The sequence below is a fragment of the Onychostruthus taczanowskii genome, unplaced genomic scaffold, assembly GCF_017590055.1.
Source record: "Onychostruthus taczanowskii isolate IOZ18803 unplaced genomic scaffold, ASM1759005v1 scaffold3, whole genome shotgun sequence".
NCBI classification, from domain to species: domain Eukaryota; kingdom Metazoa; phylum Chordata; class Aves; order Passeriformes; family Passeridae; genus Onychostruthus; species Onychostruthus taczanowskii.
The window spans coordinates 2,424,093-2,437,219 of NW_024500349.1; the positions used below are offsets into that span (position 1 = coordinate 2,424,093).

The 13,127-nt window shown below is 39.8% G+C and overlaps 1 protein-coding gene across 1 annotated transcript in view; it reads left to right on the forward strand.

Moving 5' to 3' along the window:
• The window catches only part of CALCR (calcitonin receptor), a 155,547-nt gene extending 149,790 nt beyond the window's left edge, over positions 1 to 5,757 (forward strand). The window contains exons 12-13 of the mRNA XM_041408618.1: positions 51 to 92; positions 5,536 to 5,757. Of these exons, the coding sequence (XP_041264552.1) occupies positions 51 to 92; positions 5,536 to 5,757 (264 nt within the window). The remainder of the gene's footprint in view (positions 1 to 50; positions 93 to 5,535) is intronic.
• The last annotated feature ends 7,370 nt before the right edge of the window (positions 5,758 to 13,127 follow it).

Below are 13,127 nucleotides of genomic sequence, written 5' to 3' on the forward strand. Positions count from 1 at the left end.
TGAAGTCTATATATTCTCATCCCTAAACTCTTTTCCTTTCCTTCTCTTAGGGCTTACTTGTGGCTACCATATTCTGCTTCTTCAATGGTGAGGTAAGTACGTGAAATGCAGAAAATGAGCAGAACTTGTAAAATAGTCATCCTGCTGTTCATAAGTGCAGATGTGAAGTATGTCACACTACAGACTTTGAAACCACACCAAGTTGCTTTTACTCTCTACACACAAGCAGCGGTGTGCATTTCTGTCAGCTCTGTGCAGAGTGACTGGAATATCCCTGAGCAGATTAATCAGATCTGTTACCATTACAAAGCAGATGGCATCTAGTGAGGTACAGGCATGACACTCTTGCCCTACTAACTTCAAGTGTGACATGGAGGTCTAAGTGAAGGAGAAAAATGCTTTACGCACCTTCCTGCCCCAGAACAGCAGGAAGGACCACAATACTCAATAAGGGCAGGGAAGACATTCAGAGATCTGTCTGAAGAATGAAGTGGGGAGCTCAGGCCAGAGCCATGGCAAATGCATCCCTGGTAGCACTGTCAGAGGTGGAGGAGTGCAATTGCTTGAGCTCCTTTAAGGATTAGCATTGGCCTTTTTACAGTCAATGTTTCTTGTGTAGCAATTGAGAAATAAAAACCCTTGAGGCAAAGATCTCTCCCAGTCTCTTACCGCTGGATCATATATATGAATATACACCTACAGCGGGTTTTAGATCCACTTTACTTCATTTTTTTACAAAAAATAGCAGGTTAAAATATGTCAAGAACCATTTAAATTCCTGCAGCAAGCCATTTTCCAAAGATGGTTGGCAGAAAAAAGCTTTTTCAACACATCAAGAGCATTCAACTGTAGCAAAATAAAACACCACATGTTTTAGCAAAGCTAGGAAGTCCATTTAAAAGTTCATTTTCGATGAACTAGAATTAGATACAGAAAAAACTTTGTGATGCTAACAATCAGTAAGTAAACCTAGAGAGATATTTGTGCTCCTGTTTATCCCTGTATATTATTAGAAACCAGCAAATACATTATTATATTATTAGAATATATAATATTAATATATTTATATCAATATTCTATATTAATGTATTATATTATTAGAAACCAACAAATTTCATGTAAGGACATGACCACACTGATGTTTTGATAGAGACTAGAAGCAGGCTATCCTATTGGTAAGGTGTTACTGGCTGCTTTGATAACATTCAGGATAGCAGAGAGTATTAAATTCTGCCACAATTTGTCAACATCTCTGCATATTTGCCTCTGGTTGGCTCCCTGCATAAATGTACAGAGAAACTGAAGAATGAAAAAGATGAGAGGCCTCAGCTGCAGCTCTGTAGCATGGCTCCTCAGGAAGCATGGCAGGGAACGGCAAAACGTGAGCAGCTAATCACATCAGAACCTCACACAAAGTGAGATCACGCTACAGAAGTTCACAGTTTCATGCATCCAACTAAACAAAGTTGAAGACATGTACAACTCTTTTCCTAACACATTTCTGTCCCCAGTATCCGCAGGCTACTATCACCTTTCTCCTTCTGCTTTACTGTCGTCACTCTGACACAGCTGAATATCCATGCCCTGGAAACAAAGACAAACTTCTGATACTCCCTAGTATGGAGGAGCTACTGTGAAGAAAGTAGAGACAAGTCAGGCAGTTTTTGAAACATCCTCTGCCTATAAGAGTGACTGTATCACTGTGTACAAGCAGTACTCCAGTGTCTCCTCACTGGCCTCCAAACAATGTGTTACCCCAAAATCTTGGTCTTGAACTTTGCCTTCTTCATCCCCACAGTGTCCCCTGCATTTTTTTCAGATTTTGCAAAACAAATTATCTTTATGTTTTATAGCTTTAGTGCAGGAGATTGATTCTCCATCTCTAATGAGAACATCCATATTTGCCTAGATTAAAGGTTGTAGCAATGTTAAAAATGAGGAAAGGTCACAATAAAATGCACTGAAAACATAAATTATCTTAAAGCATATTAGTTTCTTAGTTTCATCAACTAGCTCTAATTCCAAAGTACTTTTGGCTAAGCTACGATGTCAGAAGAGCATGCCCACCTTTACAACCCCAGGAATATAATTCTCAAAGTATGCACTAAGAAATACATCTGAAGCATCTGCTTGCCAATATGCATGATTGATGACTTCTTGGTGGAGCAGCTGATCAGAAACATGGATCAAAGTCAGGTGTTAAGAACAAATGACTGTGAGGACACAGGTTTCTCAGACTTGCTGAGAGTGATTTTATTGGTGCTTGGGTACTTTTCACCATTACACCCATTTTCAAAATCATTGCATCTGCTTCAGATTTGCAGATTGCCAATGGCAGGAGCGCTGGAAAACCTCTCATTATTTTCTTCTAGGAAAATTTATTTAGGGAAGCTTTTTCTAGAATATCCCATTAAGGTGAGCAGTGTCACTGATGACACCTCTCTAATACAGACTCAAGACAGTTTGGTGTTACTTGCAACAGCACATTACCCATAAACACCCAGCAAAGTTCATGCCCTAGATTAGCTGGGCTGGGCTGGGATGTGCTGGGCCAGGAGAGGATGAAAGGCTTGTAGTCCTTTCCTCCCATTTATTTCTGCAGTTACACAATCTGTAGATATATAAGGCACAAAACCTATAGAAAAAGAGCAACAGTCTAATGCCAAACTGGTATCAGGGCCTTCCAAAGGAAGCACTACTCTGAGTTTGACCAAGAAAATTGAGCTAATTTCCCTCAGTCCTGGTGTATGCAGAAGTACACAGACCAAAGACAATCTGGTCTTCAGTCATAATATAAGATTGTTTCCAAGCTGCTGCATACATCTGCTGCCATAGAGGCTAAAATTATTTCTCACGAGAAAATTCAGTGTGGGGCAAGGAGATTAATTTTAGTACTGCAGAAGCTTGGCTAATCTGGGATTTACTTTTTCCTACTGGAACATTTAACTTCAAGACAGAAATACGTGAAGCTCAGCCAGGACAAACAATGCTAAACTCAGAACCACTTTAGCGTGTTTTATAGTGCATTCATCACCACTGCTTCACTAACCTCACTTTACTACCATGAGCCCATCTATAGAAAGAAATCTAAAAATAATAATAAAAAGCTGTACTAATGTCTGCATTCATCTGGAAGAACACATAAACAATGTTTGGTTTTTTACTTTCAAAATGAAAAATCTTCTTGTACCGTTTCATATAAAATCTTGGTGTCCAGTAGAACTGCAGTTTCTCTGTCCAACAGCAACAGTTTTGTACAGATGATACAAGGTCTCTGCAATAGTCTGCTCACCAGACCGCATTCTCAAGCCTGGGATTGCTTCTAGACTGCAAGGCTGGACAACAGAATGGAAAGTCTATTTGGGGAAAAAACAGCCATGTATCTTATGAGCCAATGAGGTGTGAATGGCTAATAGAGAACAGAAAAAACATTAAAGTCTTGAAGACCAGAGCAAATAAACTTGGGTTCTTCATTGCTTCAGTCTTTGCCTTCATTTATCTGCCATCTTAGTGGAAAGCATGGCAGGCATCACCATGCACCTCGTGGTCCCCAGGTGCCTCCTCAGTCATTAATATGTCGTGGCTGTGCATGTGATTTTCAGTAATGCTGTTTACATATTTAAAATCCATGCCTGAATGGTTTTAGTTGGCACTGAGTTATGATCATCTGAGATTCTTGGAATCGTGGCAGAAAACTAGATTAGCAAGTTCTACTCAAATGCAGCAACTTGTACAATCCATTAGCCATCTGTGGCCAGATCCTTGAACAAACAAGCAGCTCAGCAGAAAACCAAAAAAAAGACACTTTGACCTTGTGCTCTTATTGCTCTGTGGAGCCTTTTAGACTTTTATAATGGCACTTCTGATCATGGGCTGAGCTGGAAGGGATGTGGCTGTTGTCTACCCACCATACATACAGTGTAAACATCACTCCCTCTGAAGAAAAAAATTATAAACTCCTCATGACAGGCTCTGAAGACAGGGACATTGTTCTTCCCTCTCCAGTTAACCACACTATAATCTCCACACCTGTGGCAGACTCCAGTTCAGCTGAGAGCAGCTGGAGAGCTTATCAGGAGCTTCTCACCTGCACAGCAGCTCTTCTCCCCATGCAAGAGCAATCAAAGGGGATGCAGGGTCTGTGCAGGGAGCAGAGAAAGGAGAAGGATAGGAAAGGAACAGAAATTCTCTAAGAGCAGGCTCTTGCTGCCTTCACTAGAGATGCTGACATGAATCCAAATGGATGAAGTGCTGTGAAATGCACACATGGTCAGCTCGGGGCAGAGGTGAAAGCAGAACTGCACAATGGGTGGTGACCGTGGTGGAGTGGGGGAGAGGGGTCTGCAGACAGACAGAGCCACTGTGCACACACAAGTTTTCTGCATTAACCTCCTTTTGTCTGCCCTAGACGCCCCCAACCCAGTGAGGTATGGGGAAAGTCACTGTCCTCGTACTTCTGAAGATTTCTTCTTCCAGTCCCTCCCCATAGCTTCTGGGTAACAAAGCTAAAATATTCATACTGTAACATCAAAAGGCAATTTTAAAGTGACTAAAATCTTTACATAGTTTAGCTTGTGTAATATTTCTGTATCAAGTGCTGCCACTGCATTACTATTTGACACAGTAATTCTTTCTCAGTAATAAACTTGGCTGATAATGTGATAAAACATCGCCATATTCAGCTGTTTCACTTTAATTCTCCACATTGGCATAGTAAACCTTCCTCACAGCCCAAGTAATTAAAGTTCCATTATGACCATATGCCTTTCCTGCACTCAATATCTAATTAACCTCCACAGAGCCATTTGGTTTTTTCCTTTCTGTGTTAGGAGAAGGTGAATAGCAATACATTCTCCAAATGTATCCACCTCAGCAGGACCACAGAAACTTGTAGACTCTGTCATCACAGCGCTTTACTTGCACCTTGCACCCTGGAGATGTCATTTACCTCAGATTATTGTGCTATTCTTGCTTTGTGTTGTTCAGATTTAAACAAAAAGAGCCAGGATTTGCCCACTTTCTGCTCATGTCACAACACTATCAAGAGCTGCCATGCATGGACATGCATCTGGAGAAGTCCTTCTTATTCCCTGGCAGGACTCAATAGTTTAAATCCTTTCCCAGTACCACGTATAACACTACTCTTAATGTATAGTGTTGAATAAAATATCTTATTCTTAGCAGATGACTGTTCAAAGTTTGAAATCCTCTGCCATGCAGAGGGTTATGACCATTCTATATTTTGAGAGCACAGAACCTGTTCTTAAATTGCCAGAATAAAATCTCTGTTTAGCTGTCCTGATCCTCTAACTCTCTACAAAATTAGTCCTGGCAAGCTCATGAAGTGTACTTACACTTTACCATTCATGGCAATTCTCATTACTCAAGGCTGAGCTTCTTCAGGAATCAAAATGCATTAGGCTTTTCAGGAGCAATAATCCAGCTGCAGCATTGGCTTTTCTTTTTCCTTTTCCTTTCCTTCCTGTCACAGGGGTTTACATTATGCCTCACCCTAACAGTGTGTGTCCCTGGCAGGTCCAAGGAGCTCTGAAGAGGCAATGGACGCAGTACAAAACCCAGTGGGGCCAAAGGCGCCGAGAGCACTGTTCCACACGATCTACCTCCTACACGGCCACGTCAATCACTGAGGTCCCTGTGTACCTGTACCATCATGATGCCAACAATGAACAGTTAAATGGAAGATACGTAGAGGACTCTGAACTGGTTGCATTAAAATCTGGAGACACGTCTGCCTAGCTCAGCGCCAGCCACTGCAAATACATCGTTTCATGTTCTGCTTGTGAAAAAACTGGGGAGAAGGGTGGGAGTGTGGAAGTCCAAGATGCTGTGCCAGTGTAGGCCCAGGCAGAAGGACACATCCTATTCAAACCACATCAACCTCTGACAGCAATGATGTAGAGGGAGTGTGATGCAGTCCTGGAATAGCATTTCTTCCTGTGCACTGCAGCAGGGATTGATCATGGACCTGCCCACCAGGCTGTGCAATCTCCACATCTCCTGATACCTGTATGAAGTGACCATCTGACATTTGTAACAGCTCCAGGTAGCCAATAGCAAATAGGAAAGAAAGAACCAGTATGTGGCAATTGAAAACTTTCAGCACTTTTTGCTTTTGGTACTTTTCCTTAACACTAGGTTTTAAACCATCAACTTTCACAAAGAGTAACTGACTTGGAGTCCCATATTTTTCCCTTATAATGAGCTTGATGACTGCTTAAAAGATTTTGCACATTGCAAGAAAAATCAACTATATGAACAGCAGAAAATCATTCCAAAGTATTGAAATCTTGATGCTTTCCAAAGAATGCCGCAAAATAATGCCATTCCCAAAGGATACCCCAAAATATTATCGTCCCATTAGCAGGGGCATAAAGCAAATTGAGGCAAAATAGTCATTGCATACCAAGATCTCAAACACCCTCAGAGAAACAAATTAATTCTTCAGGCTTAATGACACAAAAGTCCTGAAGGCATCTCAAAATAGATTTTGTTTAACAATACTGGTAGTTCAAGAATATTTATTTATAGGTAATATTGTCACCCTATTACTCTGCCCAGAAACTCATCTTTAAGACACAATTCTCTCATTCTGAATAAGCTGTGAATTTTATTTGGGGACTATGTTTTATTTAATAGGCATTCTGAGTTGAGTGCTAGGTGAATGCTTGTCTCTGGTATAAATTTGTGATCATGGCAGGAAATGTTCCCATGAAAGAAATCAGGAACCAATATCTTGGCACAGGAAGCATCTACTTTTAGAATCTGGTTGCTCTCCTGAGTTCCTAATCATTACATAATCTTGCCAAATGCCTTTATGATCTATTTCTGCTTCTATTGAAATTAGCACACAAATCCCTCTTAACTTGGATGAGCAATGGACAACTCTCTTCAATGTTCAGGAATGAGTAACGCAACGCAGTTCAGTGTAGACTTCAAAAACATGAGGCCATTTCCCCCACAGTGATTTGAAACCATTTTTAAATATTGTATCCAGCCAGGCTGATTTTCTTTCCCTGACACAACCAGACTCTAAGCTTTTCCCTCAATTTGTAGATTTTAAATGGAGAAAAAATGTATGTGTTTAGCTACATGAGTCACCATGTCACTGGAAAAGTCCCTTCCAGGAATGAGTTCATGAGGCAGAGCTGTAAAGCCAGCACTGTGGGGAGGGACCAGATTCACCCTGTCCACACATGAGGCAATGCCTTGCAGGGAAGGAGGCTGCTCTGTTTTCACCAGCAGCACACCCACCAGCTGTGCACCGTGGCACGTTGTCCCCAGAATGAGGAGGAAGCTGCCAGCTCTGCCAATTGTAGAAGAAAAGAGGAGCTGGGGAATAAGAAGGAATTGTCTGCTGGCGGTTCAGGTCATCACGTGGTCGATCCAGCGGAACACCCACAAGAACCTACCATCGTGTGTGTTTGTTCAAGCCACATACCTATTTTTTCAGACTTCAAGGAATACAAAGACAGTTATTTTTTCAAACAACAGTATTTCTCATATTGCTATTTCTACTTTCACCAGTGAACAATAGGAAATGGAGGAGCCAGTTGTTAAAGACAATAAAGTGGCTCTGCTATGAATCTGTATTATTCTGAATAGCTTTGGGGCACACTGCATTTCCCAGGAGGGCTGCAGAAGTCATTCCTGCTTTCTAAAGACACAAATGAGCTGATTGTAAAAGAAATGTGCATAATATAGAGAGTTTAATGATGAACATGTCAGTTTTAATAATGTAGAGTTTACAATATGTAAGTGCAAGTTGTTTCACAGTCAGTTCCGTTCATGTGGATGTACAAAATGGAAATGCTTTACTATTACACTGATTGTTCTCTTTCTTCTATAATGATATTTTCTTGCTCTGTTTAGTAGAGTGCTCTGAAAAGTCAGATCAGAATCTGAGGTTTAGGATATTATTTGCAGCTTTGGTGTGCTTGTGTCAGTCTTTATGGAAGCTTTGGTTTCAGCCAAGGGATGATGATTTCAGCCACAAAAATATTGGTATAACATACACACTGACTTTAGGGCTGTCATCACACTTGGGTTTTGTAGAAAAGGCTGAGTTTTAAAGGCACTTACTGAATAATTTCTAATCAAAATATTTTCCAATGGGAAATGCTATTTTTCTTCATCTCAACATGGTTTGAAATGCCATAATTGCACACATAAGGTATATTTTATTCTCTGCTTTATAAATAGCACCATACACTAGTGACAGTAATAATAAAAATGCTGATACAACCTCAATAATTCCAAATATGACAGTAGGGTGGTTTGACTCAAATAGATTTCACAAGAACAGCAAAAACATGTAATTAATATATCAGTGTATCAAAAGGTATGGAAGGAGCTGACACTTGAATCAGTGGATTCAAGGTGTATTTTAAGAGGAAAGCAACTTCACATTTATCAGTTCTGCAGTACCTGCTTCCTCTCAAACACCACACCCAACACATGAAAACCCAGTTTAGTGAGCATTTGCTCTTGCAGAAGGTTTTGTGTGGTTGCTCTGAGCAACCAAATCTATCAGGAAGATAGATTTAGATGGATGCTCGTTGTTATTCTTTACAAGGTACAGAAACACAGCACGAATTAAAATATTGGTTGTGGCATGGGATGTTGAAAGTAAGACTTGATTTTTATTTTATTTACTTAATAAATATATTTTATCTGAAATAAAACAGCAACAAAAGTAGAACAGACAATTTTCTCTGTATTAAAATTGTTTGCAATAATGCTACCTTAATTAAAACACTACAGAGTGTTCACATAGCAAAATAACTCTGCTTCAGGATAAGAACAACACTGCAAAAGTGGTGAATTCTGTTCTCTTCTCCCATTCTTTGCCAGCCTCAATAAACAAAATATGAGCAGACTTACAAAGATGGATATCTAGAACACTGAGAATGTGACGGTACCTACATTCCCACTGCTAGGAATTTTTAAAATTTGGTGTGTCTTTGTGAAGCCAAATACTGCTCAAAAATTTGAGGTTTTGTAACCTAAAAGTCATTTGCGTCAATCCCAAGCCAATAAGAACCTACAGTGTGAACATGTCCTCTTGGCCCTCTACACAACTTTTTATGTCCTTCCAGATGGATCCCAAACCTGTATTTAGGAACTCCTTTACTGGGCGTTCAGAGCATAATTGAGAAACTAAAGTAAATCTCAGCATCACAAATACAGATCAGTATGTTGCCCTCATCCTGATAAAGAACAGCTGTTTTTACCAGTGAAATCAAGTGCTGAGAAGGCTCCCGTTGCTGGGCATGTCTTACTGCTGCAGGAAAAGGAAGAATTGGGGTAAAATGACTAACCAGGTTGTGGTTGGTATTGTGAGCCTCACAAAACACAAATCAGCACAGTCAGCACTGGGGATGATTTAGGCCCAGCTCACCTGCCTTGGTATAGGAGCCATTTAGATGACCTGCTGAATCCCTGTCAAAACTTATTTTCCATTCTTTCATAGCATCAAAGATGGGCACTGTGCTCTGCTGGAGCAGGAAGGTACTTAACTCTCCTTATGCGCCATTTGAGAGAATGCCTTTAAAAGAAACAATTATCTTGTTTTATACACCTTTATAAGGTGCCTTTATTATATGTCTTTAAAAGAAACAATTATCTTCAGCCAATTTTTAAAGGACAACAGCACTAATTTTAAGACTCTCATCCCTTTTCTCTCACTGCATATTTGAGAAGTGGCCACACTTCTCAAAGGAGTTGCTTTGTGCAATGTGCAATGTGTGCCCATGTGTGACTACATGCAACTCTCCAAGTTGCACACAAGTGCTGGTGATGTTGGTTTGCACAATATGGTCAAAGAAATACAGCTCCTTCCCTCATATGCTTTGCATTTCTCTCTCCCTCAGTATCATTATCACAAGATGTGTTTATTTCCCAATCTGTGCTTTCTGCACATTTTCAGGAGAAACATTCTGTTTTTGCAGTTTGCAACTTACGTTGACTTGCTCTTGGTCCAAGATGTACTCACCAAAATCAGACTGGAACACGTGCATTTTCATCCAAACCAGATTATAGAATTCAGGTGCTTGGCCCACACTGTTTTTTAAAAATTACTCACTGGAATCTGAAAATGGTAGGTGCAGATTTAAAACTAAGTTAAGGTAAAAGTCTGAGCACACAAACCAAGTATGTTCAGAAGTACAGTAGTCTTATCTTTTTTACTTTTGACAGAATACAATCCTGTTATTTAAACACATTAAAAAATAAATAGAAAAAAAATCTAAACAGATCTTGTGAAGTTGAAAATTGTACAAAAGGCACCAAAAAAACCCAACCATCTGGAAAGCCTAGATAGCATGCATGCATATGAATATATGTACAGTAAATTATTATAGGAGTTGTAGAGGTAGAAAGTGACCCATCATCCCACAATGAACAAAATCTGAGCCATGAGTGGGAGACACAGCAGGTCAGAGAAGGCTTGCAGCCTCCAGTAAGTGCCTTTATGCTTTCTGGGGACTCCATATGGAACACAGACTACCAAGGTCATCCATCATCCCACTCCCATCCCAGAGGTGTTCATGATGGGAAATACCAGGACCAGAGACACTGGCTGCACTGTGTTTCTCAGCTTCATAAACCAGCATTGAGCTGATGAAAGGAGCTGACTGGGAGATGAGCAGGAGCAATCTCTCTTCCAACTGCATGGTAATGTTGGGTTTTCTCCTTAACATAAGATGCACTATTGTGGAAAGCACTGATCTTAGACCAGGCGGTTCCTTGGTATGGAGAACCTTTTAATTTCACTTTAACCTGGGTAACACAGCACTAATTCTCACTGACTTCAGCAGTGTGGCTAAAGGCAGGACTTCTCCCTCTCTGATTTTAGAGGTTATCTAAATATCAAGCAAATACTGAAAATGCTTGTTGTAATACAGTATCACCTGCATATTTGACATCAAAAATCCTGGTTCATCTGTATTATGCTACATATAAGCTTCTTAAGGTTACAAGATACTATTTTTTCTATTTGCCTTGATTTTTTTCTAGTAAAATGCTTGTTCTCTGTATTAGCACCATGTTTATATGTGTTACAAGTCTTTCTACCTTTATATGTATATGCACCATCACAATTAACACTCCTGCTAAGAAGGAGTGAGAGAGAGTTCTGCAGAATTTGAACAGTCTGTGAAAAAAAAAATGCATGAGGAAAGAGGCTGTATCTTAGGTGCAGAGACAGCATTGCCAGTATAGGCTTCCACATGGAAGTAATTTACATAAAATAGCTGCCTTTAATGAGTGTCACTATACAAATGGTCAGAGTGCACATTCTGCCTGCTGCAGACTGCGCAGGCAAGCTTAACAAGTTCAGGCCCACAACATATGAAGAGGAGATAGTTTAAGAAAAGTTTCTTCTTAGTACATTATCCTACAGGCTTTTTTCTTCTATTATCTTTTGGCACATAGCAAATATTTAATTCCCATTTACTACTCTGCTCAAGATTGCCTCTCCAGCAGCAGAAGGGAGGTGTCCCCTGGGGAGGCTGCAGCTTTGAACTGGCAGCACTGTAGAGTCTTCATAAGAATTATGGTGAGAGCATATCCAACACAAAGCAGCCTTCAATACTGAAAAAAGAGACTTCAGAGATTTTTCCTTTTAATCCTCTGTTGTTAAATTTCTTCCCTATGGGAGATTCCTTGGGAAGTCAGAGTTAGAAAGTTAGAAAGGATGTCGAAGGACAAGAGGTCGCTCCAGATGTACCATCACCTACATGGTGAATAGTTTGTCATGACTTGTCAAGTTTTGGTAAATGCAAAAAAAAAAAAAAAAAACCAAAAAATAGATCATGTTCCTCCTTTTTAGCTATAGTCCATGTAGAAGTAACTTGGTATCAACTTTTTTTTATACATCAGGATGTCATGAGCAAAGAGCTCTGTATTTCAGACATTTGGTTTACATTACACAAGTACTGACACTCTTCAGTGGAGAATGGCGTGTCAGTTACCAGCAATGCAGTTTGGCAAAAGCAGTGAATGCAATCAGGGCAAAGAAATAAAATAAATACACTTGATGCTCAGCACATACAATCATTGCAAATAAGCAATATTCCTTCAGTAATCAAAACATATACAATAACATCTGGATAGAATTTAAACAATTCCATGGGCACATAAGAAGTTTTCCTTTTTTTTTTTTTTTTTTAATAATCCATGTCTACATAGAATATTACTGTATGTTCATGGTAGGAAAGTTTTATGCAATTATTTTTTATTGGGTGATGCTTGAAATGCATGGTTCACAAACTTGAAAAGGTTTGAAAAATGTAGCAAGACTTCCCATGCTGGCAAATCTGAGACACATGTAAGTCACAAATTCATTGTTCCTGATTGATATTGAAAAGACAACTATAATTTTATATTATTTTTAATATCTTTCGCTTTATGTACAAGCCAAGAAATTAATTATCTGCTTCAGTATTTGCTACATAATGAACAGCCTTGCGTGCTATTCATAAGCTGCACTTTGGTCAGTATCTATTTGTAAGAAGGTTTTCTACACATGGTGAATTACAGCAAAAACATGAGTGAAATCTCAACATTACTGAATTCAAAAACATCAGCTGATTGAGTTTGGCTGTAACAAGGATTTCATCCTTTACAGATCCTTTTTTCCCAGTATTAAAGGCTATGCATGGTTCAGAGAAAGGGGGGCTTTGTACTGCACTTGTAACAGCCAGGGGGGCTGCAAATATGTGGGGGCTGCTGTTGTCTTTTCAGGTTATTCCCCCAAAGAGCTGTGGAGGTTGATCAGAGAGCAAGGCAGGAGAGAACAATGCAGAAGTTAAGCTCTGACATTTCCTTTCACAGTAAATACAGGAAGATGTAGCTCTGGAAAGGGTTTTCAGAGACTCTGGAATTCTTGGTCTGCTCCAGTCCTTGAGTCAGGCAGGGTCTGGTAGGATCCATGTCAAGCTGAGTGCCAGTCAATCTTAGTTTATTTTATATCACACAGAAGTGGCTTAGATGCAATTTCTTTGGTGTAGATCTGAACCTTTGGGAAATCTTGGCTTTGTGAGAGGCTTCTTTTTGCAATTAAAGTCACACTCATTAAAAAATTGTTGGAATGTGTTCTCTTAAGATAT